Genomic DNA, 24147 nt, shown 5'->3' with positions numbered 1-24147 from the left:
TCATTGCTGCAATGTCAACAGATGACTGGGTGGTTGGAGTGCTCTTTATTTATTTTTATTTAATATAGGATTTTTATAGGTCCACACCGGGTTTGGATCCAGTGGATTTTTGACTTTGTGGTATGGCATGGGGATCTGTTTTCAGTCTGCTTTTGATAGCCCCCATCAGTTTAAAAAAGGATTGCAATGTAGTATGGAGTCAGGGGCCTGCTTTTCACAAAACACTGGGTGGCAAAGAGCAGTACCACAGCTTTTCGGATTCCCAGCTGTAGATTTTATTCTCATTGCCTTTATAGCAGAGAGATTCACAACACATAAACCTTAAGAGGAGCCAAGGGAGTGGATGCCTTGTGTTCATTGTTGTTGAAAGGAGCAGAAAGCCTAGAAGAAAACAGACTTGTGTTTTCATAGAATTGTAGAGTTGGAAGGGACCTTAAAGATTATCTAATCCAGCCCCCTGCAATGCAGGAATATGCAGCAGTCCCATACAGGGATTGAACCTGCAACCTTGGCATTCTCTGCACCATGCTCTAACCAACCGAGCCTTCCAGGTTTTACTTGCATTTCTCCAATATAAATAGCTGAGTTGCTGGCCATCCAGTTCTTGGCCAGTGCTGATAAAGTTCACGCAAAGCCCTTGCATGCCAAGCCCATTTGGGGTTGATCTCTCCATATAAACATACCCAAGAGAGACTCTTTTAATCTTGCAAACCCTTAAGAAATATGAGGCACAACCCTGGGATTTGTTCCTGGCAACAGGACTGAATCATGGAGTATATATCTGCCTGCCTGCCTTTGGAAGAGTGCAGAATGATTTTCTTAATTAATAGAACCTGGTCCCTGCACCCATGGGATTATGGGACTACCTTTCCAGTACAGATGGCAAAACGTTGATGCAGAATTAAGCCCCGTTACTTCTCATTGGAACACAGGGCAGGCTCACTGGAAAAGATAACCCACAAAGATAGCAAGTATATATCAGAATGTAATGCTTCAGGATTTAAAGAAGATTGATATGAATACTAAGCCAGAAAAGAGATGATGTCTGCATTTAACCTAATGCTGCTTTTTGTTCTGTTTCTCTTGGCAGGCGTGGTATCTGTCCTGTTCTGTGGAATCACACAAGCTCACTATACGTACAATAATCTGTCTGTTGAATCAAGAAGCCGAACCAAGCAGGTGAAAGAATGTCTTCTTAGTTTTGCTTTCCCTCTCTCTCTCTCTCTCTATATATAATAAGGCATGCTCCTCTTCATTCATTTTGAATGAAGGCTGCTGATACCTGGTAGAAATGGTTAATCTCACAGTTGATGAATGCTTGATTAGGTGAAATGCATAATTGGGAGGGTCTTATGTACTCCTGCACTTGCAAGTCTGATTAGTACAATCCAGAGAAAGTATTTTGGACAGTAATATGAAAAGTGTGTGTCGAGAAATTACTGTAGTTGCTTTCATTGCTTTTTCACCATGCTAATAAGAGTGCATTAAAAGCTTGGCGGCTTCTTCTTCTTCTTCTTCTTCTTCTTCTTCTTCTTCTTCAAAATCTTTTAGTACCTTAGATTTGCTCCCAAACCAGAAAACTACACAAGCAAATTTACAGTTGCCTGTCTCTGTGCTTTCACACACTTCTTGGGCAGAGAAATTGTTTTTTTAAAAACAAGGTGTGCCCACAGCTATCTGCATGCATGCTGCTTTCGTATTTAATTGGGAACTGTAGTTTACTGCCAAGTTGCAATTCCCAGCACCCTCAGCAAACTACCATTTCCATGATTTTATGGCAGAGGGGGTGAAAGGTGCTTTACAATGTATGTAGTGCATGCTGCTTTAGATGGTTTGTTCAGAATAGGCTGCTCTGAAAAGCTAGTATTCCTCTTGATAAGACATATATATTGCGTTGAATTCAGCTGGCAGACTTCATGTTTTTTCTCCCTTCCCTAACTTCCTTTCCAGCTCTTTGAAGTGCTGCACTTCCTGGCTGAGAACTTCATATTTTCTTATATGGGCTTAGCACTCTTCACTTTCCAGAAGCATATATTCAGCCCCATTTTCATCATTGGAGCTTTCGTATCCTTTATTGGGTTCTTCTGCATTATAACATGTTTCTCGGCGGTGTTGCACTTCTGAGAAGCCAGTCTTGAAAGGGGAGGGGGCGGATCTTTGGAGCAGCTGAGCTAAAGGAACTAAAACTGGACGAGAAAGGGGGAAGCCCTGTTTCCTCCAACGGGTACCTGTGCACCTATAGGGAGAAAACAGGCCTTTAACACCTTGTGTGTCTAGTAGTACTTTCCTGCAAATGCCATGGTAAGAATACTGCTCTCTCAACTAGGCTGACTTCTGGGGCTTAGAGCCAGGGATCCTGAGGTGCAAATAACAAGTAAGAATTAGATATTTGCAGAGGAAAATGGGAAGGTGAGGGAAGAGGTAAGACCCTCCCATTAGCCAGTTCTCGCTGCACTTGAGGAACAAACACATACACAGAAACCATGTCTTCCTTGTAACCCGAAGCTCTGCTCTCTGAGGTAACTGCAACCTAATTCCTCTTGACAGTACTTTCCACCCAACCTTCCACTGATTTGGTGGCACACCTGAGACTTCTCTGTTGGCCCCTGTGTTATAACGTTACAAGAATATTATGTGGAAACCTTATGTTAGGCTTTTTTAAAAAAAACCCGTCTCAGTACGATGATAGCTTAAAATCCTTTAAGTTGTGCAATGAATGTTAATAACAGTGGAATATCCTAACATACTGAATTTCCCCTGAGCGAACGGCCAAGGCTATTGTTTGTTTTTGCTGGCATTCTTAAGAAACGGAAAGCAGCTTTATCCATGTGGTGTGTGTGAAACGGGCAAGCGGTCTCAAGTTCAGTCCCTGGCCTCTCCAGGTACGAACTGGGAGAGAACCATGTCTAAAACCCTGGTGAGCTATAACTAGCCACTGTAGGCCGTGCTGGGACTATATGGAGCAATGGGCCTGACTCACTTTAAGGCAGCTTCCAAAGGTAAGGAGTGAAGAGGATCCTGGTAAGGTTCACACATATGTGCACAGTTCACGAGTAAGAATCATAGAATTGCAGAGTTGGAAGAAGGGACCCAGCAAAGCAGCTGTCTCATACGGGGATCGAACCTGCAACCTTGGCGTTGTCAGCACTTAACTGAGCTATCCTGGATGAGCAAGAATTTTTCTTGTTTTTGAAGAGACCACTCCAGTTCTTCCTCTTACGTTTTATCTCCTCTAAGCACCGTTTGTTTGGCCTTACAGAACAGCTCAAAAGCTGCCTGTGTGAAGGTTTAAGAGGAGGAAAGTGCCCACATGAGAAATTTTGCCCTGTAGGAGTGAGCGTTTCTACCCCTCATATGAATGCTAATGTGACAGAGACTCTGTTCAATATGAATGCAATGCTAATACAGTGGTACCTCGGGTTACAAACACCTCAGGTTACAAACTCCGCTAACCCGGAAGTAGTACCTCGGGTTAAGAACTTTACCTCAGGATGAGAACAGAAATTGCGTGGCGGTGCAGCAGGCCCCATTAGCTAAAGTAGTACCTCAGGTTAAGAACGACGTGACACAGACTTTCACTTGAGTGTGTTTGACTCAGCAGTGAGGGAAAGCCATGTGGGAGTTAAGTGCACTCTTAACTCACTCTCTCTCTCTTTAGGGTGCCTCAAACAGAATAGCAGCAAACAAGCTTCTCTGTACTGGAGGGTTGTTAAGCAAGGGATGCCTCCTTCCCCCCTTTTTCTTAAAAACACACACTCGAAAACAGCTGTAAGGGAGCAATAGTTACAGTATAGAGATACTGGCTTTACCTGTTCGGAGCCACATAACAGCAGGTTTCGAAAGAACAGGAAAAAAGGTATTTCCTGGGTTGGAACAGAACACTTAAGTTTAAAGAAACTACCTGATCATAGTGTGGCGTAGATAACAATATTGGATCCTTAACCAAAAGGTGCTGTTAGATAGCTGTTTTCCTGGGACGAGCTGCACACATCTACCCTCTTTCATTCTTCTTGAATCTGGGCAGAAGGCACAAGATCAGCTGGAATTTCCAGCACATGCTGATGTTTTCAGGTAAGATGATAAGATGAAGCTTGTAATCTTATCTCATCTACAACACAAAGTTCCCATCTGTAGATACAGGTATCACAGATATATAGCCAGAGTTTTTGTGGGAGGGGGGCAGGATTTTTTTTGGGGGGGGAGAACCTCAGTTTGCTGTGTATTTTTATTGATTTTTATTGATTTGGGCTTGTCTCCTCCTACCTAGCATGCCCCTCAGGGGCCTCCTCTTCTCTCTCTCTCTCTCTCTTCCTCTCTCTCTCTCTTCCTCTCCCCCCCCCTCTCTCTCTCACACACACCAAACTTCACAAAGGGTGACTATTTTTGTAAGAAATAGCTTCATTGTTTCATGTAAAGTCCATCAGATTTATTTATACCCCCCACTTCTTGAGAAGTGTTGTAGGGGCAGAAAGGTTTGAAGAGGTGGGGGGGGGGGAGCCAGAGCAGGCCTTGAATACAGTTGTAATGCTGCTTGCCACCTTGGATGGATATCTAAAATAATAAAAAGAAATAAATGCCTTATAGTGGCTCAGGATGGGGAGGACGGGTTTTGCGTTTCCCTACCCTGTGGCTCTTTTGATGTTGTATCAACTGCTCTTTGTCGAGGTTTCCAAACTCTGCAAAAACCTGGAAGCAGGCTAAGTTGCACATGTCTTGTTGCTCCGCTGATTAACCACCTCTCTCAAGAGACTTGAGCAGAAACCTGCTTCCTTTGCGTAACATAATTAGTTACTCAGAGAGCATATTTTAGGGCATCTTAATGGGGAACTGACAGCTTATTTTTGGAATGGAATGCCAACAGCCCTTAACACTTAGCTGAAGCGACATATCCTCTTGGGGAAGGGCCCATAGTTCAGCGGTAGAATATCTGTGTTGCTTGCAGAATGTCCCAGCATCTGCAGCTAAGACTCTCTGCTTGACAAAGTCCTGGAGAGAGAGAGATGGCTGGTCCATGTGATTCATACTGGACTAGATGCGCTCCTTATGTTCACTGCTCCCCCCAAGTCTATATGACTTGGGACGAAAACACCTTAGCATTCCAACTCTAGGTTTGAGGGGGAAGTAGCATACAAAACAGCTCTTGTATTGTCAGGTTTTACATTCCTCTCACTTGTTTATCTACAGGACTTCGAGGAGCCATGGCATTTGCTCTAGCCATACGAGACACCGCAACTTATTCTCATCAGATGATGTTCTCCACCACACTCCTCATTGTCTTCTTCACTGTTTGGATCATTGGCGGAGGCACAACGCCCATGCTCTCATGGCTAAATATAAGGTGCCCATGTTGAATCTAAACTCTACCTTTTTCAGCGTCACGTTTACATTTTTTAAATAACAAGGAAATGACGCGAACTGCGTGATAAGTACAAAACCAGTGCCGTATGCATTCGATGTTTGACTTTGCATCATAGGAGAATAACTGCTTATAACAGAATTGCATAACAGCAAAATCTTGCTGTTCATTCAGGGGTTGAACATTTTGCTTGCTTCTTAACACCTAGTCATGTTTGAGGTCTGTGTGGGGTTTTTGCAGGGTTAGGTTACCAAGATCGTGGTAGCTCACAATAAGTGGCCACAGTTAAATAGCAGAACCCTATCCTCTGTTATAACTTGTGGGATGCTGGTGCCTATCAAGTAACATGAGAAGCTCATATATCCTACAAGGGGTGTGGGGCATTTAAGAACCTTCCTCTGCAATCAGTAGAGCAACACATTTATTTCCTGTTTGCCTGGCACAGTTCAGATACGTTTCTGTAAGGCGATACATACAAGCAGAACATTTGTACAAGGGGCGGAGACTGTTTTACTCTTCTATTGCAAGTTAATTATTTATAGGCTCTGTACTTTCCCGACATACAGCTTCTGGCGCGGGAGCAATATGTAGTCAGATGCTGGGGAATTGGCAAATTTGCTTGTAGCTTGTAGTGTACTTCTTGTGATCCTGTTTGATCTTAATTTGTCATCTAGTAATTTCCCATTTTCATAAGTTTCCAATGAGGTTAATAGGGGTTGTGGAAGCCCATTGACAAGAAGAGGACTCTGGTTCTGTACTGTGCTAAATGGCTTTTCATAACAAGAAGAGTTTGGATTTGATATCCCGCTTTATCACTACCCGAAGGAGTCTCAAAGCGGCTAACATTCTCCTTTCCCTTCCTCCCCCACAACAAACACTCTGTGAGGTGAGTGGGGCTGAGAGACTTCAAAGAAGTGTGACTAGCCCAAGTCACCCAGCAGCTGCATGTGGAGGAGCGGAGACGCGAACCCGGTTCACCAGATTGAGTCTACTGCTCTTAACCACTGCACCACACTGGCTCTCCTACAAGCCTACTGCTATCTAAATAGAACTGTTCGGTTTTCTGTATTCTTGCCAGTGTATCATAAACAAAGATGTTGCAAAAGTGCCATTTCCTCTGTTGCACATCTGTCCTTCCCTCACCCCTTTGCCTAACCCAGCAATGTTTTTGAATGTTTCCTGGCTCTCTCTTACAAGTTCACCATTAGTTATGCACCAGGTTATGCACCCCATCTGGAGGGGAAGCAAAAAAAACACACAAAACACTTAGTGGGGAAAACGGCTTAGCTTTGCAGTTACAGATATGGATGTGTCTGTCCATGCTGTAGGAAACTGGAATGTGAGCTCTTCCTTGAGAGTGCTAGGTAGGCTTTCTTGACATTGACTGGCTTACCAGGTCTGACACTTATTTGTTGCTGTATTTGCTCCTAGCATGCTGAATAGGAAATATTTAAGTCAGGATTGATTGCTGTGCTGAATTGAAGGAGCGAGAGGCTGGGCCACTGATTTCAAACTTAATATTGGTACTCTTCCTGGAAACAAGTGTCACAGTCCTTTCGTTTGTGCCACAGGCATGGGAATGTACTTCAATATTGGGCGAGCATTCTAGAACTCTCGATACAGTTCAGTGTAACATATCTTCCTTTTGATTAGGTCTGCTAGCCTCAGTGTGCTAAATTTTACCTTAGAGCTGCAGAAAAAATAATTGCAAGCCCCCATCTGCATTTTCATACCACTTTTAAACAGCCATGCTTTCCTGCAAAGTGCAGATGAGGCTTCATGAGATGAAACCTTCAGTCCAGGAGATGGCAGTCATGTGCAACATTAGAATACCATGCGAAAGAAAGTTGGTTGTTCATCGAGATCCTGCTGCAGAAAATGTCTCTCTGTACATTGCAAGAGAGTGGGATAGTGGCTGATAGCTGAGGATTAGACGCTCGGGACTCTGCACAGTAGGAATTGGAAGGTTGGTCTTGACTTCGCATGCCTGGCAGTTTGCTGCAGAGGTACGCAATCTGTAGCCCTTTAGATGCTGTTGGACTAAACTCTCATCATCCCTGACCATTGGGTGTGAGGGCTGAGACTGATGGGAGTTGGACAGCAACATCATCTGGAGAGACGCAGGTTCCCCAACGCTGTAATGTTTGCTGGAAGAATTATGTCTGGCTGAAGGTGCAGTGTCTGTTTCAAACTATCGCTAGCAAGCACAAATGTGGAAACTACTGATAGCACTTCCATGAGACATAGTGCCAATGCACTGCTACCGTCCTAACCCTCACTTAGCAGTTGGAACTCTGTGGGACTTAGAATTGTAGAGTTGGAAAGGACCAGGAAAGTCATTTAGTCCAAACCCCCCTGCAATGCAGGAAGCTTTTGCCCAACATGGGGCTCAAACCCACAACCCTGAGATTAAGAATCTCATGCTCTACCAACTGAACTATCCCAGCTTCTAAATAAATGCATGAGATCAAGCGGCTATTGTGACATGGCTATCTGTAGCGAGGTTATAACTGTCTGTTGTGACCCACTAGTCAGTATGCAGTGAGTGCAGTTACATTTTAAGTAATGCATGAATAGGAGAGCTTAAAATCCGGTTGTCTTCAAAACCTCTTGCAGTTCACCCTTCTTCAGAGAGAAGGGGCTTGAGCCAGGAAACCAAAAAACCGCTGGCAGCGTTTTCTTCTGCAGAAAACAGCTGACTAAGCTAGTTTTCCTGGTAGTTCTCAGAAGAAATTCAACTAAACTGCAGCTAAATTCTGGTGTTCATTATGACCTAACGAAAATGAACTTTCATTTTTAAAATGATTGCTTTTGGAAGCAAGCAGTTGCCTTAAGCATCTATTATATGTTTGGTCTTTTTAGAGGGGTGGGGAACATACTGGGGTATGGAAAGGAAATGGGTACATTTGAAGTGTCTGTAATTTCCTCCATTTTCAGTGTTTACACTGTGAATTCCATTGCTTATGTAGTCAAAACAGCAATACACACACACACACACACACACACACACACGGAGGGTGTATCAGTAATGTTGAGGAAACTCCAAGGTTTGCAGAAGTACAGTTTTTTAAAAGAGAAAAAAAAATCCCATAGAGGCTGGGGAACTCCAAAAACAGCCCACTGGGACCCTTAATCTCAGGATCGAGGGTTTGAGTCTCACATTGGGCAAAAGACTCCTGCACTGCAGGGGTTGGACTACAGTTCTATGATTCTCTACCAATATGCTCATTGGCCATGGGCACTGTTTCTCTGAAGACTGCTGGAGACTGGAGTTCTGAGCCCTTGGAGGGGGAAGCTGGCAAGTTGTTCTAAACCAAGTTTTGCCTGTTTATTCGGGTTCGTTTTGCTGTTTTGAGGCAATTGCACATGCCAAGCTTCTGCTTGTGCAACTAACTGAACCCAAGTCCCATGAACACAAGGGTTTCAGTCTCTCTTCTGCATTTTTGCGTGAGCCAAATACTTCCCTTCACATATAAGAGGTCAGGGGATCTGCAACACGATATACAATTAGGACACTTTGGGGTCAAGGAATGGGACAGAAGGGCAGTTGCACCCTTTCTCTGTCTTTGCTGATGACACTGCTATACTCTCGAGTCCTTATTAGTTATCAGTTACTAAGAAACTCCTATTGTGTTTAAGTATACACCAGCATTTGAACCTATATGACCTGGCTGCCACGGTCTGTCTGTGCCATAACAGTTCACATCTAAATCTAGTCCATCCATCTAGCAGGGGGATCTTAGCATGTAAGAAGATACATTATCAGAATCTAGTTCTCCTTATCAGAACATTCTTAGAATCTTCAGCCATCTAGCTGAACTTTCTTCCCCAGGAAGCGTCAGTTTCTGAATGTGTCAGTTTAACCAGCAGGAAGGTTAGGGCATATGTCTGTATAGATATATATTGGGTTTTCTTTGTGGTTTGTTTTTCCCCACCTTGTTTTGCCACTAAGCTATGGTCACGTGGCAGTACTGAGCAGTAACGGGGAAGTTAAACTGGAAAATCAGAGTTGGGGTTCCCAAGCACGAGAAGGGAGCCGAAACCTGAGAAAGAGGACCTTGAGGGGAGTGGGAGAGACAAATGGGGATGGGGGAGAAGCAAAGGGCATTTGAGAGAAGGCGCAGGAGTCAAGAAAGGAGAGTGCAACCAGGAAAATAAGGAGGGGGTGGAAGGAAAAGACTGTGTTTCACATAAATTGGCAGAGAAGCACTGAGGGAAGAGTCAGGAGGGAAGGAGTTACAAGCAGAGGGCTTGAGTGAAGAGGAACCTAAGAAGACTGTAGAACAGGCATAGGCAAACTCCGGCCCTCCAGATTTTGGGACTACAATTCCCATCATCCCTAGCTAACAGGTCAGGGATGATGGGAATTGTAGTCCTAAACATCTGGAGGGCCGGAGTTTGCCTATGCCTGCTGTAGAATATAGGAATTGCAGCCATAGGCGTCTGGTTTGCTGCATTGTCCTTACGTTCTGGCTTTCCTTTTAAGTGTATAACACTTGTATTTTTTATGTTTGTGTTTGCAAATGTGCTGAGGCCCTAGGGAGGGGCTTGTTTGAGTGGCAACGAGAGAGAGAGAGAGAGAGAGAGAGAGAGAGAGAGAGAGCGCTCATATTTGTTGTTGCACCCTAGAGTGTTGCCTGCTACGTATGCCTAAAACATTTATTATTTCCGGAAGAATGATGGAATAGGTATTACACTAGCATTTCTCTTCTGATTTTATTGAGGTGTTTTTTGTTGTTGTTTTTTAACATTTTAGTATTATGGCTGGGTGTGTGGGGGTGTTTGTGTGTGTGCATAAAGCTGCCCTAAGAAACTTTTTTGGAGGGGTGGGGTGGAAGGCAGGGTAAAAATCTATAATTAAATAAATTCCATTCTTGTGCTGTACTAGAGTTGGCGAACATGTTCCATCGGTGGAAGAGATGAATGAAAGCCGCTGGCTGTACTTCAGGTGACAAATAATAGTTCCATTGGTAATGAGCTTTACCTGACGCTTGGCTTTCTTCATCTTTCTAACCTAAGGTGTATGCACTCTCTGTCTGCTGTTGCATGTCTTGCCTCTTAATGCTGCAGGATTCCTGGATTTTCTGCAAACCTTGCTTCATGTGGGTTGAAAGAATGCAGTAGCTGTTATCTACAGTCTCTTAACCTATAAGTTAAAAGGAGTGCAAAGATTTAGAATGTAAACATGCATACAGGGAAGTCAAGCAATTCAGATAGAAATTGTGGTGCGTACTTTGGCTAAATTAGAACTTTTCTGAATTAATACCTGAGCTTTTGCTGTGCTGTTCTTGTGAAGCACCAAGAATTTCATCCTTCATTATAGCGTATTAAAGCAAGCCAGTCTGATCTGGAAAATTGACATTTGTTTCTTAAGCACAGTGTACACAAAAGATGCCCATAATGGTTGACTACCTAGTAACTAGGGATGTAGGTGGCGCTGTGGGTTAAACCACAGAGCCTAGGACTTGCCGATCAGAAGGTCGGCGGTTTGAATCCCCGTGACGGGGTTAGCTCCTGTTGCTCGGTCCCTGCTCCTGCCAACCTAGCAGTTCAAAAGCATGTCAAAGTGCAAGTAGATAAATAGGTACCGCTCCGGCGGGAAGGTAAATGGTGTTTCCGTGCGCTTCTCTGGTTCGCCAGAAGCAGCTTAGTCATGCTGGCCACATGACCCGGAAGCTGTACGCCGGCTCCCTCGGCCAATAAAGCAAGATGAGCACCGCAACCCCAGAGTTGGTCATGACTGGACCTAATGGTCAGGGGTCCCTTTACCTTTACCTACTGTCAGGGAACTGACATCGGAGCGAGAGGCGAAGGGGAGGCTCCCAGATGATGCTGGCGAAGGACCCAGCAGCAGGGGGAGAAACAGCTCAGTAGAGGGGGAAGCCAATCAGCGCAACACCAGGGATGAAGGGGGGCAGACGGGGGAATTGGAGAGAGGGCTCCAGGACTCTTCACTAGACATCAGTGAGGAGAGCCCAGGTCCTCCGCTACCCACGCCTTCCCTGCGCAGAAGACTCCCGCGCAGTGAGAGGAGGAGGAGACTGGGTGTCAAACAACTTTTATGTTGGAAGAGGTTCAAGAAACGCCCACTGACGGATTCTGCCAGTGACTGAGGCAGCCACCATGAGAAGGGGCTGTGCAGTCAGAAAGTTTTAACAAGGCAAATTAACCGAGAAAGGCACCAGTTTACGCACGAGTAACTCATACCCATTACACCTACCTAGTAACTGTTCTAATAACATTCTTCCGGAACATCAATTCTAAGCAAATGCAAATATTTGCATTAAGATATTTTTTTTTGTATGAATGTTATACTGGGGTGCAACCAGCTTGTTTTGTTTTTGTTTTACTTAAAATTGAACACAATAGGCTATTATTATTATTACTACTTCGATATAAAAACACAATACTTAACATGGTACCAAACAAAAACAATACCCCCTACAGTTTAAAAGGCCATAGGTTGTTTAATTAGCCAAGGCCAGGGAGAAGAGGAATGTTTTTGCATGGTGCCTAAAGACTGCAATGAAGATGCCAAGCAAGGATCCCTGAGGAGGGCATTCCACAAATGGGGAGCCACCACAGACAAGGCCTGTTCTCATGTTGCCACCCTCTGGACCTCTCTTGGAGGAGGCACATGAAGAAGGGCCTCAAATGATGACTGCAGGGTCTGGGTCAGTTCATATGAGGAGAGGCAGTCCTTGAGGTATTGCAGCCCTGAGTCATTATGCACCGGAGTGGTTGCATAATATCGTACTGTAAAGGTTTTTGGAAGATTTAGTTAGGGTGGTATTTAGCTGGTATGTGATGCAATACCCACTTCCATTTTCAAAGGACAAACATGGGGAGGGAATTGTTATTTAAATTTGCATTTAATGAAAGACTTCCAGGCACTTAAAAGTAAAAGGTGTTTGTTTGCAGCGTTCCCCTTCCATGAATGGAGAATCTCCTTCCTTTTGTGGAAGGTGGAGGTTCCTGCTGTAAGAACAAGATAAAGTGATTTTTACTAATCCCTGCTTTTCCTCTGCTGCCCTCCTCTGCTGTTCTGGAGATTTCCTCAACCTTCCAAAGCAGATTTTTGTGAGTGGAAGGTCATCCGAAAAGGGGTTAGATAGATTTTGCTTGGGAAGCAGTTCTAGAGTTTGGAAGCTGCCACCAAGAAGCACCTTTATTTGGCGTCCACCAAGTATGCATCAAGCTTTGGTGGGACAGGAAGAGGAGCTTCACTTGAACACCTGAAAACCTGGACAGGCTGATGTGGGGAGATGACCATATTTATAACCAAGTAGAGTAGTCCCAAGTCTTGAAGGGCTTTGTAGTTCCTTATCAGTACTTTGAGTTGTCCCCAGAAACAGACTGGTAGCCAGCGAAGCTGTTGTAACAAGGTAGTCGTGTGCTTTCAAGAAATAGCAGTTGCGTAATGGAAAGGGATGTGAAAGTTAAGTTGAGAAGATACTTTTTCAGGCAATGAAGGAATTGTGGGAAGTAGGGGGGAAATTGGAGATGTGACCATGTGAAAAAGTGAGGGCTTCTTTCCCCTTTTCTTTTTGGAAATACAAACTGTTGTTTGAAGGGATTTTACTCTCTTGGGTACGCTAAGAAAAGCATCAATACGAGGAGCTTGCCATAGTGATTTTAGCAAGTGCGTACCCTTGCCTCTTTCCCCCAAATGCAGTATGGGAGCATCCAGTCTTCTATGGACCAGTACTGACAGTACTTAAGAAAACAAAAGTGAAGACTACCATCTTCAGTTGGGACTTGCAGGGGGTGAAGCTGTTCTTGCTTGACTCACTGGCAATTGCTCAGCGAAGCTCAAGAACTGCTGTGCCAAAGGGTATTCTATATATAAAAAACTACTCTCTTTTGGTCCTGGCACTTGAGAACCTTCAGCAGGAGAAATCAAGAACTGTAACTGTCCTATTCTGTCCTTCTGGGACATATGGTTGATTGAACATTATCCAGCAGGGGAACTGACACCATATTTGCCCTATACTTGGAATTGCTGTGTTCTGCTTGGTCACTGATGGCTTTGTCTTTCCATGCTTTAAAAATGTGTGCTGTTTTGAAAAACAACTTCCTCGTGGTTTGCTCTCTTGTAACCTTCTGCAAACTGATCTCTTCTTGGGTTTCTAAGCAACGGGATCTTAACTCTCTGCTTTTGCCCTGCGGCTCCTTTCACCCAAAGTATCTGAACCTTCAAAACTGTCACAAACCAGCTGTTTTGGGGCTACAATTCCCATCATCCCTGACCACTTGCCCTGCTAGCTAGGGATGATGGGAGTTGTAGTCCAAAAACTGCTGGAGACCCAAGTTTGGGAAACCCTGATTTTATACCAATGACCCATTGTCTCACTGGCCAAAAAAAAAAAAACCAAAAAAAAAAAACCCCAACAACAACAGGGGCAGATGAAGCTTAAGTACATCTTGCTGAAACTAAGCAGATCTGGGTCTGGTCAGTACCTGGATGGGTGACTACCTGGGAGATAAGTAGGTAGGTAGGTAGGTAGGTAGATATAGATAGATATAGATATAGATATGGTTTTATGTCAGAAGAAACATGTGATATAAATATAAGAAAATAAATATATCGTGAACCCATCATAACATAACAGAGGAATTGTAATCTACCTATTACATCATATAAGGAACACAAGTTGATGTGATGCTCCAAGCTAGCAGACATGACAATCAGCATTCTCTCACTCCAAAATAAAATGCTACTGCAGCTTTATAAAGTGATTCCTTGCCCAGAGTTTTGAAGTCTGGCAGCAGTGTTCAACTTGCAGTAGTTGGTGTGATGGGGCTTATCCTGACAGTGGCTGCAAAGAATCCTGTAGATTACAATAATCCTTCTGAAACTTCTTGCACCGCAAACAAAGTGTTCAGCCACCCTTTTACAATGGCGCCAAGCCCAGTTTAAAGGGCATTACAAGTTCACGTAAGCACACATGTTTCTGCATCCTCCCCTTGATGTTGTTTCGTTTTGTTCTTTGGCAGAGTTGGAGTTGATCCAGATCAAGACCCGCCACCCACCAACGACAGCTTTCAAGTCCTTCAAGGAGTGAGTAGCTACTTTTCTCCATAGGTTAATGAGATGCTGGAATCGTACTTCGACAAATCACAAGTGCTAATTGCATGCAAGAGGCCAAAGTCCATAAGGTCTCTTATTACTTTCTTTTATCACATGAAAATCAGAGCAAAAGTTGCAATTACTGGAAACCTGAGCTCATTCAAACCAGTTTCTTCTTGGTTACTAAAGGGGCATAGCAAATGCCTATATAGAAGAGACGCAAAAGTAGCAAAAAGGATGTGGAGTCTTTGGGGGTTTTCTACTGCTAGGATTTGGGACAACCCTGGGGGATATTTAAGAAAACAAAACAATGCTCAGGTCAATTAGGGGCAAGCCCAGACCAAATGGGGAAGTATGGCATTCAGATTTAGGCAAACTGGGCTAAAGGGTTCCTCTCTGTAACAATTCCGGTGCTTTTGTCCATTCCAGCATTCTATTCATCATCACAATAAACAGAGTTCTATTGCATACAAAATATGCTCAGTAATCTTTTTGCTAATTTCCCCCCTTGATAGTTAAAATGCAGTGCAATATCCTCCTGGAGCACCATGATTCCGGGCCCAAGGTAGATAACAAATATCGCACCTCTAGGTACATATGTTACAATGCAGGTTGGCATATAACATGTGATTGGGGACACGTGTAGGCTTGGTAACATAGCATGAAGGAGAGCATAAGGGACAGACCTAATGCCCAGTAGAGAAACATCCTATATCTGTTCCTCCTTTGCGTAGGTCCATATGGCCATGGTCACCATCTCTTCCATTTTCCATGCCCAACAGAAGTGAAGACTACCATCTTCACTTGGGGGCGAAGCTGTTCTTGCTTGACTCACTGGCAATTGCTCAGCAAAGCTCAAGGGCTGCTGTGCCAAAGGGTTCACCTCTTTGTATTTCTATATAGAACACTGGTCTTCTTCTTCTTCTTCTTCTTGACAGGAGGGTCCAGATGCTGAAAGAAGGAACCGGACAAAACAGGAAAGTGTTTGGATCTTCAGGCTGTGGTACAGCTTTGACCACAAGTATCCTTTTCGAGCTGTTAGAAACCGCTTTGAACAAGAGGTAGCCACTGGCTCTTTATAGCTGGTCTCTAGGATGAGAGTGGGCAGCTAGGATGAGAGTGGTCCAGCAAGAGCAATGGGCAAATAGCTCAGTTGGTTAGAGTGTGGCGCTGAGTTGGGACTAGATGACCCGCAGGGTCCCTTCCAACTCAATGATTCCATGAAATGAAGGCACCACTTAACTCACAAATGGCCTAACCAGCAGCAGTTCCCAGCAATAGGAAACTCCAAGAAATGGAGGGAGGGGGGAAGTTGCCAGAGGATTACTAAAAGATTACTTCCCAGAAGGCCAGTCAGCCAGGAAGAATTTGGGTAACCAGAAGAGCCAAGTGGCTTTCCAGATCCCAACCTTTTTACCCTTTACCTCTCTCCCTAACCTTCCCCAGTCACACGATCATCTTCACATGCGGAACAAAATCTGGAAATAACCTTCCTCTGGTGGCTTCATGAAGCCAGTGTTGCAATGCAGAGCATGACACATCGTCTCGTTCTTCAGGGCACATGAAGAGTGAGATTAATGCTAGCCAATGCCAGGAACAGACTAGCATTGCACAACACAGCGCCCTGATCTGTGTGTTGCAAGGAAAAGCTGTTGCCCGGGTGCCATGTCCAGCTTTTTCTGCATGAACACGCCGGCTGCCTCTAAGCCCCCTGATCAGGCAGCTTTGAAATAATGGCATGCGACACGGGGACAAATAGAAGAAGATACCTTCACCCCAGTATGGCTCCCCTTTATCACATACACAGCCCAACAAGACAACGACAAGAATCCACCAACAGCATACGAATCAATATGGCTAACCTGATTCAAAAACACCCACCCACCCCACTCACACACGAAAACAAAGTTCACCACAGCCAATCACAAACAAACAACCACACCCTAGGTCAACCCCAATGTCTCTCACCACCAAAGGAACACAAGCCAATAGCAAAGAGAACCCGCACAAACGACGCTGACACAAAACCCCACACATACATCGCCTCCCGACCCCACCCCAACTCGCCTTTCCCCCCTCCACCTCTCCCCCCTTTCCCCCTAATGTAACGCTTATATCTCAGCAAATGAAACTGACCTATGGAAAATGTAACTTGAAAGAAGAGACATTGCGCATAACTTTGTAAACCAAGAAAACTTTAATAAAAAAAAAAAAACTTGTTTACAAAAGCAATTAAAAAAATGAATATAGCCATGATGAATCGGGGTAGAAGTATTTTTTTTTTAATCGTTTTTACTAAGGCATGTTTCTTTTCCTTAACAATGCATTAAAAGTTACCTCAAGCCCATTCTCACACACAGTGGCCCTCCGCTCGTTACGACTCTTCCAAGTTGGTGTGGCTTGATAGCGCGTTGCTTAACGACTCCCCAGGTTTATGAGGTCAGTGTGTTTTCCCCATTGAGTTAACAAACGTGTTTTCTTTAGCTACAGTAAAAAAAACTTGGGCGCACACTGCAGTGCTCTTCCATTTCTGAAATGTGGTAGAAGCAACACGTATTCTGATACATTCCAATAAATGCTATCTGAGATGCTGCTGTTGGTATATTTGTGACTGTAGGAACACCTGAGTGCAGTAGGTTTTTGGAGGAACATGGATTTACATTCTTTTGGGTAGATATGGAAATAATTCAGAATGCTGACGTCATAAGACTGGCTGGATGAAGAGGAGTGGTGGGAGACACCCACAAGGGATGAAGGCTCAGACCTAGGGGACTGGTGGTGGGACAAGTGGTCAGAGGGAGAAGGAGCAGGCAGGAAGGGGGGAGGTATCGGGAACAGGAGAGGCGACAGTGTTTAGTGAGCAGGAAGAAGCTGGAGAGGAGGGGGTCAAGAGGCTGTGGAAGAAAACGGGGAGTCTCCCCCTCCTGTTGCAGCCAGCTCCCCACTCCCTGCTCTCCCAGAACACTGAGAGGAATGATGAGGGCAGAGGAATGAGAGGAAGAAGGCAAAGCCTTAGGCTCCTGGGGAAGGAGTGTTAGAAAGCCTTGGGTCCTTACAACTGCTTCATTGGGGCAAGATCTCCTGGAAAGTGTTTCTGAGACGTGAGCTGTGGTTTGTTCCCTTGACTAAAGAGTCAACTGCACTTGCCTCAGCTGATTTATTGTTTTATTGCAGACCTGCACCTGACTCCAGCCCTGACAGTTGGGTCCTCTGTGGCACCACCTTATTAAGAATGGACCATTTTCAGCAGATGCTCTGTGCGATTTGCACAGTGACACGAGAGAAACTTTGGAATAAGCGACTCTGTTCACTCTTTAGGAGTTCCACAACATCCCTGTGTAGGAGGTCTTGCTGTTTTTAAGGTCCTCAGTTGGATTTGAGAGGCAATCGGTGTAAATATTTGCGATTGGGATTCAGTCTTGTAGCATACCCATGGCTATGTGTTTAGCTTTTAAAAAGCGACTTAATTGGTGAGCTGTTCTAGGCGAGGTTCAAAGTTTGCTGAGAACTGAAGAGTTGGGGAAGGAGACTCTACTTGCTCTGTGAAGGGCAAGCGAGGCAGATTCTTCCCCTCCCACCCGTCCTCTGGTATGTTTCGGGTGGGTGGGAGGCAGCCTCTCTCACTTGCTGGGATTTGAAGGCACTTGAAAGTGCTGAGAATCTTTCTTGCTGCCTTGGAAAGCGTTCAAAGCATGGCAAATTCCCCTTTGTAACTGTGCTTTTGAAAGCTTTCCCAAGCAGCAAGGTGGATTCTGATCACCTGCAGATCTGAATGCAAAGCGAGAGGCTTGGGGGAGTGGAGAAGATAGCAGCAAATAATGGCTAGCTACCAAAATCTGTGGTCTCATGCTGAGGTTTGTTTGTGTACATACACAAAACTAACAGGAAGCTGGGGAAAACTCTGCAAGAGCTTTAAATTGCACAGGTAGGATTTAGCTTGGACTGCGTTCCACAGACTGGGAACTGAGTTGCATGAGTCGATTTCATTAGTCCCGAAAATGCCACAGGTTTTCAATCCTTCGTTAGCTGTGGGATTCCTATAATATTGACTTGCACTGCAGCCCCTGCTTTTCTTCTTTATTGAGGAAGATTAAGTACTTAAAAAATTACATTGAAGTGTCAGTTCTGCTAAAACATTTCTCTTTCACTGAGGGCTTACCATGAGGAGTTAACATATGAATATATAAAGGAAAATGTCCATGCGGCTACTGTAGCTTACCCAGTTTCTGGAATGCCTCCATCCGGGGGGGGGGGGGAGGAGGATATATTTTAATATATATTTAACAGGATGAGTAAAAGTTGAACCCAAACACATTCTTGCAGATAGCATATCTTAAACTCACTTGAGAAGTAAGGAACCGAGAGGCCGTTTTAGGGTTATTTTTGGATGATTTTCAAGTCCCCAGGGATCCATGTTTTGGCCTCTTTCAAAAGAATGTTTCAGATTACTTGAGCTCCATCTGAAGTATTCGCTTGTCCCTTCCGCCTCAAGACAGCATAATCCTGAGCAACGCTGTCAGTTATGGTGTATTGGTGATAGCTGAGGGTGTGTTTTTTGTAAGTGGTGTTTGTGTCCCACTTGGCTGCAGTTTTATAGCTTGTTCTAGGATAAATCAAACTTAGCAAAGGGAATGTTTGGTAAAGAACATGGGTTGAGGTAAAGTCCTGTTTATTGCAAAGTACTCCTGGTGGGGAGAACCATGTGTTCATAGAGTTTTGGAGTTGGAAAGGGACCCTGAGGATCATCTATTCCAGTCCAGGAAAATGCAACTGCCCTATCAGCAGAAGGACTAGGACTTCTCTTTGTGCAGTGGCACTCCCCCCCCCCCAAAAAAAAATGGCTCTGGGGGGCAGTCAGGAGAACCCCCGGGGACAGCATGCAGGGGGAGGAATGTTTTATCTGGCAAGCCAAAATGTGTGAAAGTCTCCCCAAATCTCTCTTCGGAAAAGGAAAGAATTGTTCAGGAAACGACTTGTCTCCTAACTTGCCTCCTTTTTTACCTGGAACTGCACTGGCGCCACTAGTCTGCAAGCTACCTTTGCAAATGGTTCCCCCTTCCCTTTGCTCCAAACACCATTAGATCCCTTTCATCTCACTGTCAGAAGCTCTGGCGTGGGCACTAGAAACAATTTCACTTAAACTCGATAACATGGGAAAGCCCTGAGGTGTGGAAAGAGGCTGGAGCTACCGACATGTTTGTCACTGTTGACAAAGAGCTCCGGCTTCAGCTGATTTTAAACTGGGCTTTGCTAGCTATTAAGAGCATGGTGCTGATAACGCCAAGGCTGCAGGTTTGATCCCTGTATGAGATAGCTGCGTATTCCTGCATTCTAGGGGGTTGAACTAGATGATCCTTAGGATCCCTTCCAACTCTACAATTCAGCAAAGCTGGATGTACTCTGCATTATCAGATTGTTGATAAGTTGTCAGACTCTGCATACCAGTGGCAGGCATGAGAGTAAAGGATAAATGGGCAGTCTATAGCTTTCTGGCTGACACATGTGACCCCTCTTCCCCCCAATATCTTTGCATTAAAACCGCTTCTTTCTAGAGATATTGAATGTGAAGATACTTCAGCTGATTGCTTATAATTGGTGTGTTTCATGCACTCCAGTTGTCCTCAAGATTTCAGTCACAATCTTGTTTGTCTTAAATCCGCAGCATTTTTGGTTTTGCTTTTTAGTAACTTGCACCGACTTACACTGGGAAATCTGTGTGGTTTTTCTTCTGCAGAACCAAGAGCAGCTTAGAGATGAAGACTCTGACTTTATCCTTAATGATAGCGACCTGACGCTGACGTATGGGGACACGACAATAACTGCTAACGGGTCCTCGGGTTCACATGCTGCTGTTACCAGCCTTGATGGCAGGAAGACAAAAAGCAGCTCAGAGGAGGCCCTGGAACGTGATCTGGGAACAGAAGCGCCTGAGGTGATGAGCAGAGGCACCCGGCTAGTGTTTCCACTGGATGCATGATGACTGGCTTGGTAAAAATGCAGCAATAGACCCCCAACACCCAAAGATCAAAGATGCCTGCAGGCCTCGGAGCTGGCAGAGAGGCTTATCAAACTGAATTCATGCCTGTTGTCCAAGTGGTTTTATTAAGGTCTGAAGATGCCCTTGCCCCCCCCCCCAATCTCTTCTCTTTAATTTCTTTCAAGATGCTGGCAAATGTCTAGAAGATGCCTGACAAGTGAAAAAGTGGTCAGGTTATTGTTAAAAAGAATACTTGAAATGAAAAGTAGCACGTTTTAAGAGCCTTGTTCTACTGAGCCACACCTCGTGAGAAGAGGCAGTTAATGGTAATGGTGGTTTAAACTAATTGAGAACCACTAAAAGCTTTTCAGCCTGGAAAGCGCAGGAGATGTTGAGGTCGGTCATCACTGAGAGAGGGTGCAATGTTTGACTTATACTTGAAGAAATGTAGGTGCAAAGGTGTATGTTTTATGTTGTGACCACACCCACAAATGTTTTATTTCCTGAGACTTGTTGAAAAACAAAGCTCCGTGACATTTCAAGGGATATTTAAAAAGAAAGAAAAAAATTATAATCGTCCTTGCAAGTAAAGTTTGCTATTAAATTATTCTGTGTCTAAAAGGGGAAAGAAGCAGTCTGTGCATTTCTCTTAATCTCTTATTGAGAATTTCTGTTAAGAGTCCTCTGGATCTGTTCACCACCTAATTTTTAAAATTTAACTCTTAGTTCTATAAACTCCTGGACTTTACTTGGAGGAAAGCATCACTAAACCAGTGGTGACATTCCTCTAACTATGAAGACAGTGTTGTATGAATGCAATGCAGCTTATACATTAAGAAGTATTGATGGAATCTGTTTTGGGTTCCTGTCCTCCAGGGCCCATCAACCCCAAATATTAAGGCCAGTGGTCAGGGGCGATAGGTGTTGCAAGCTCACAGATGCTCCATCCTTGCTGTATGGTGTCTGGATTTAAGCTAAGATTCTCTTAACCAAGGAGGATGAATGAGCCTGCCATAAGTGAAAGCTCTTCATGTGATGCTTGCATCAGAACAAAAAGTGTTTCTCTTTCTCTGTTAGGAAGTCCATTCGTTCATGTGCGTGTGTGTGTGTGTTAGTGGCATATTGCACTATGAACCTGATCTATTAAAAACAGTGCAGTGCCTTTTCTGTAAAAAAAGAAAAGAAATCATGTTGTAATCTGAAAAGGGAAGACTTTGCTTAAGGCACAGAGATGCTCGTTTGCAAATAGAACACAGGCAGTCCTAATTGTGAATGAGTGGCACCCATGACACAATTAGGTGGTTCCTTGCTGCTTCCCTCAAAAGAAGCTTAAAACAGGTTTTAAAAAAATTATAATGCAATGTTTCGACTCTTAATGGGTAGGCTGTTGTTGTTTTTTAACTGACTACCCTGGTAATTGAAACATAAGAAAAATGCTTAGGAAAATTTAAGAAAATGTTCATTCTTTTCTTCTTACCATGAGGACAATTTTTTACTTGCTGTTTTCTTTTAGTCTGCTTGTGAAGCAGAAATGAAATTTGAACCCAGTCTATGTAATAAAAAGTCTGTAACTCTTCTGCTTCTCTGTTGTGATTATGCACACACATTTGCAGATAAGAAGGTTGATCGTCATGGTATTTTTAAAGAAAGCTATTCCGTTTCTATCAATGGCACTACCTGTTCATACAAGAAATCTGGACTACAGTACATTCAGGCTTTCATTTACACCCTGTGAACTAGTGTAGCCTGGTGGGATGCATGTTTACTCAAGACAAGTTTTGCTGACTTCAGTGGGGCTCAGATCCAAGTCAGTGCATAAAAAACACCTTTAAAGCCAGATGTCATTTATCCCTTCTGTGATGGCATGTGTCTCTCATCCTTAGAAGGTCCATGAGCCACAAGCTGAAGCAACAGATGTTCCTACAGAACAAGGGGGAAAGGATTGGGTTTTTTTTTAATAGCATTATTGCGTAAATAGCACTACTTTGCCCTTAAAACTAGCCTTTCCTTAGTTTTCGTATCTCAAGTTACTTAACGCTGCAATCCTAAACGCAATTAGCTGGTAGCAAGTCTCATTGGTTACGTCTGAGTAGACATGCCTAGGATTTCACTGTAAGTTTCAGTAAGATAAAGTTGCCCAAGAAATGCATTTAAGTGCAGTTACTCTTTTAAGAGCTGATATTTGAGGCTGCTATACCTCTTTTAGTGCATAGTCTGGCCATCATCGCACATGGAGAAAAAGGTGTGAGAACTTGGTGATGGGTCTTCAGCAATTACTGTGTTTGTGGCAGCAGCCCTCTTGCCAGCTGTGAACAGCTGCAGCAACTGCTGTACACTTTAGCCACAATCCTATGTGGAACTCAGGTGTCATGGAAATCAGTGCCCACCTAAACGTGTGCTGATTTTAAGATGAGTTAATACCTTTCATTTGAAAAAGCAGCTTTGGTTTTGTTTGTTTTTTAACAGTAGAGGTGTGAAACCTGAAGGCCTCCAGTTCATTTTATGTAGCCCCCAGTGCTTCTGAAGCTGCGGGTTTTAAGTGCATGTTTTCTCTTTCCCTGTAGCTTCAGCTGCTTGATAAAAATAAATTGAATTGTTTTGAAAAACTGGAAGTAGGTTTCTGTCATATATGCATGTGCATAGCCAGTAAAGTATTCAATTTTCTTTCAAAAATGGCATCTATATTGGTCTGTTGTACAGTGGTACCTCGGGTTAAGAACTTAATCTGTTCTGGAGGTCCGCTCTTAACCCGAAACTGTTAAACAGGTTAAGAACGGACCTCCGGAACAAATTAAGTATGTAACCAGAGGTACCACTGTACCTATTTATCTACTTGCACTTCGTGCTTTCAAACTGCTAGATGGGCAGGAGCTGGGACCAAGCAATGGGAGCCTACCCCATCGCGGGGATTCGAACCGCCAATAATAATAATAATAATAATAATAATAATAATAATAATAATAATAATATCTTTATTGTCATTGCTCCCTCTCGGGGACAACGAAACCTTCTGATCAGCAACCTTCTGATCAGCAAGCCCTAGGCTCTGTGGTTTAACCCACAGTGCCACCCATGTCCCTATGTGCTGTAGCTAGCCTTAAAACCCACTATCTCATGTACTTTAGGTTTGGCATGTGCTTACAAGAAAGTTAGCAGCCACAATTTAAGAAGGATGTTGACAAGCTAGAACGTGTGCAGAGGAGGGCGACCAAAATGATCAAGGGTCTGGAAACCAGGCCTTATGAGGAAAGATTGAAGAAGCTGCGTTATGTTCAGCCTGGAAAAGAGGAGACTGAGATGAGATTATGATAGCCATCTTCAAATATCTCAAGGGCTGTCACATGGAAGGAGGGAACCAGCTTGTTTTCTCCTGCTCTGGAGGGTAACTGGCTTCAAGTTACAAGAAAGGAGATTCTGACTAAACATCAGTAAAAACTTTCTGACAGTAAGAACTGATCGACAGTAGAACTGTCTCCCTTGCGGGGAGGTGGTCTCTCCTTCCTTGGAGGTTTTTAAGCAGAGGTTGGGTGGCCATCTGTCATGGATACTTTAGCTGAGATTCCTGCATTGCAGGGGTTTGGACTAAATGACCTTGGGGGGGGGGTTCCTTCCAACTCTGATTCTATGAGTTTTAAAGTAGTTTTGCTCCTCTCTCTCCCCCGTATACACTCTTGTGTTCTTTATGCTAAGATGCACGTTCACCGAAAGCCAGGAATTGAACCAATTATCTCTTGTAAACATTTT

General features: G+C 44.0%; 1 protein-coding gene and 1 long non-coding RNA gene across 3 annotated transcripts in view; one reads left to right on the top strand and one right to left on the bottom strand.

The window, feature by feature from the left end:
• Positions 1-20745, top strand: part of SLC9A7 (solute carrier family 9 member A7) — a 50154-nt gene extending 29409 nt beyond the window's left edge. Inside the window, exons 9-17 of one of the 2 annotated variants that reach the window (XM_081199225.1) lie at positions 1091-1179; positions 1951-2064; positions 3960-4071; positions 5185-5338; positions 10245-10304; positions 14354-14417; positions 15365-15447; positions 16760-16865; positions 20161-20745. In XM_081199225.1, the coding sequence (XP_081055351.1) occupies positions 1091-1179; positions 1951-2064; positions 3960-4071; positions 5185-5338; positions 10245-10304; positions 14354-14417; positions 15365-15447; positions 16760-16865; positions 20161-20403 (1025 nt within the window). In that variant the 3' untranslated portion in view covers positions 20404-20745. The remainder of the gene's footprint in view (positions 1-1090; positions 1180-1950; positions 2065-3959; positions 4072-5184; positions 5339-10244; positions 10305-14353; positions 14418-15364; positions 15448-16759; positions 16866-20160) is intronic. The other variant, XM_081199226.1, reaches the window with a different exon arrangement.
• On the bottom strand, positions 5760-10238 carry LOC308589798. Its single transcript, XR_014009485.1, has 2 exons — positions 9759-10238; positions 5760-9623 (listed from the first exon to the last, which is right to left on the bottom strand). It is a non-coding gene; the product is annotated as an uncharacterized lncRNA (long non-coding RNA).
• Positions 20746-24147: the final 3402 nt, after the last annotated feature.

This window comes from Podarcis bocagei (assembly GCF_964188305.1).
Source record: "Podarcis bocagei genome assembly, chromosome: 6".
NCBI classification, from domain to species: domain Eukaryota; kingdom Metazoa; phylum Chordata; class Lepidosauria; order Squamata; family Lacertidae; genus Podarcis; species Podarcis bocagei.
Note: the sequence above shows the minus strand (reverse complement) of the source record. Positions and strands in the feature narration are given on the sequence as shown.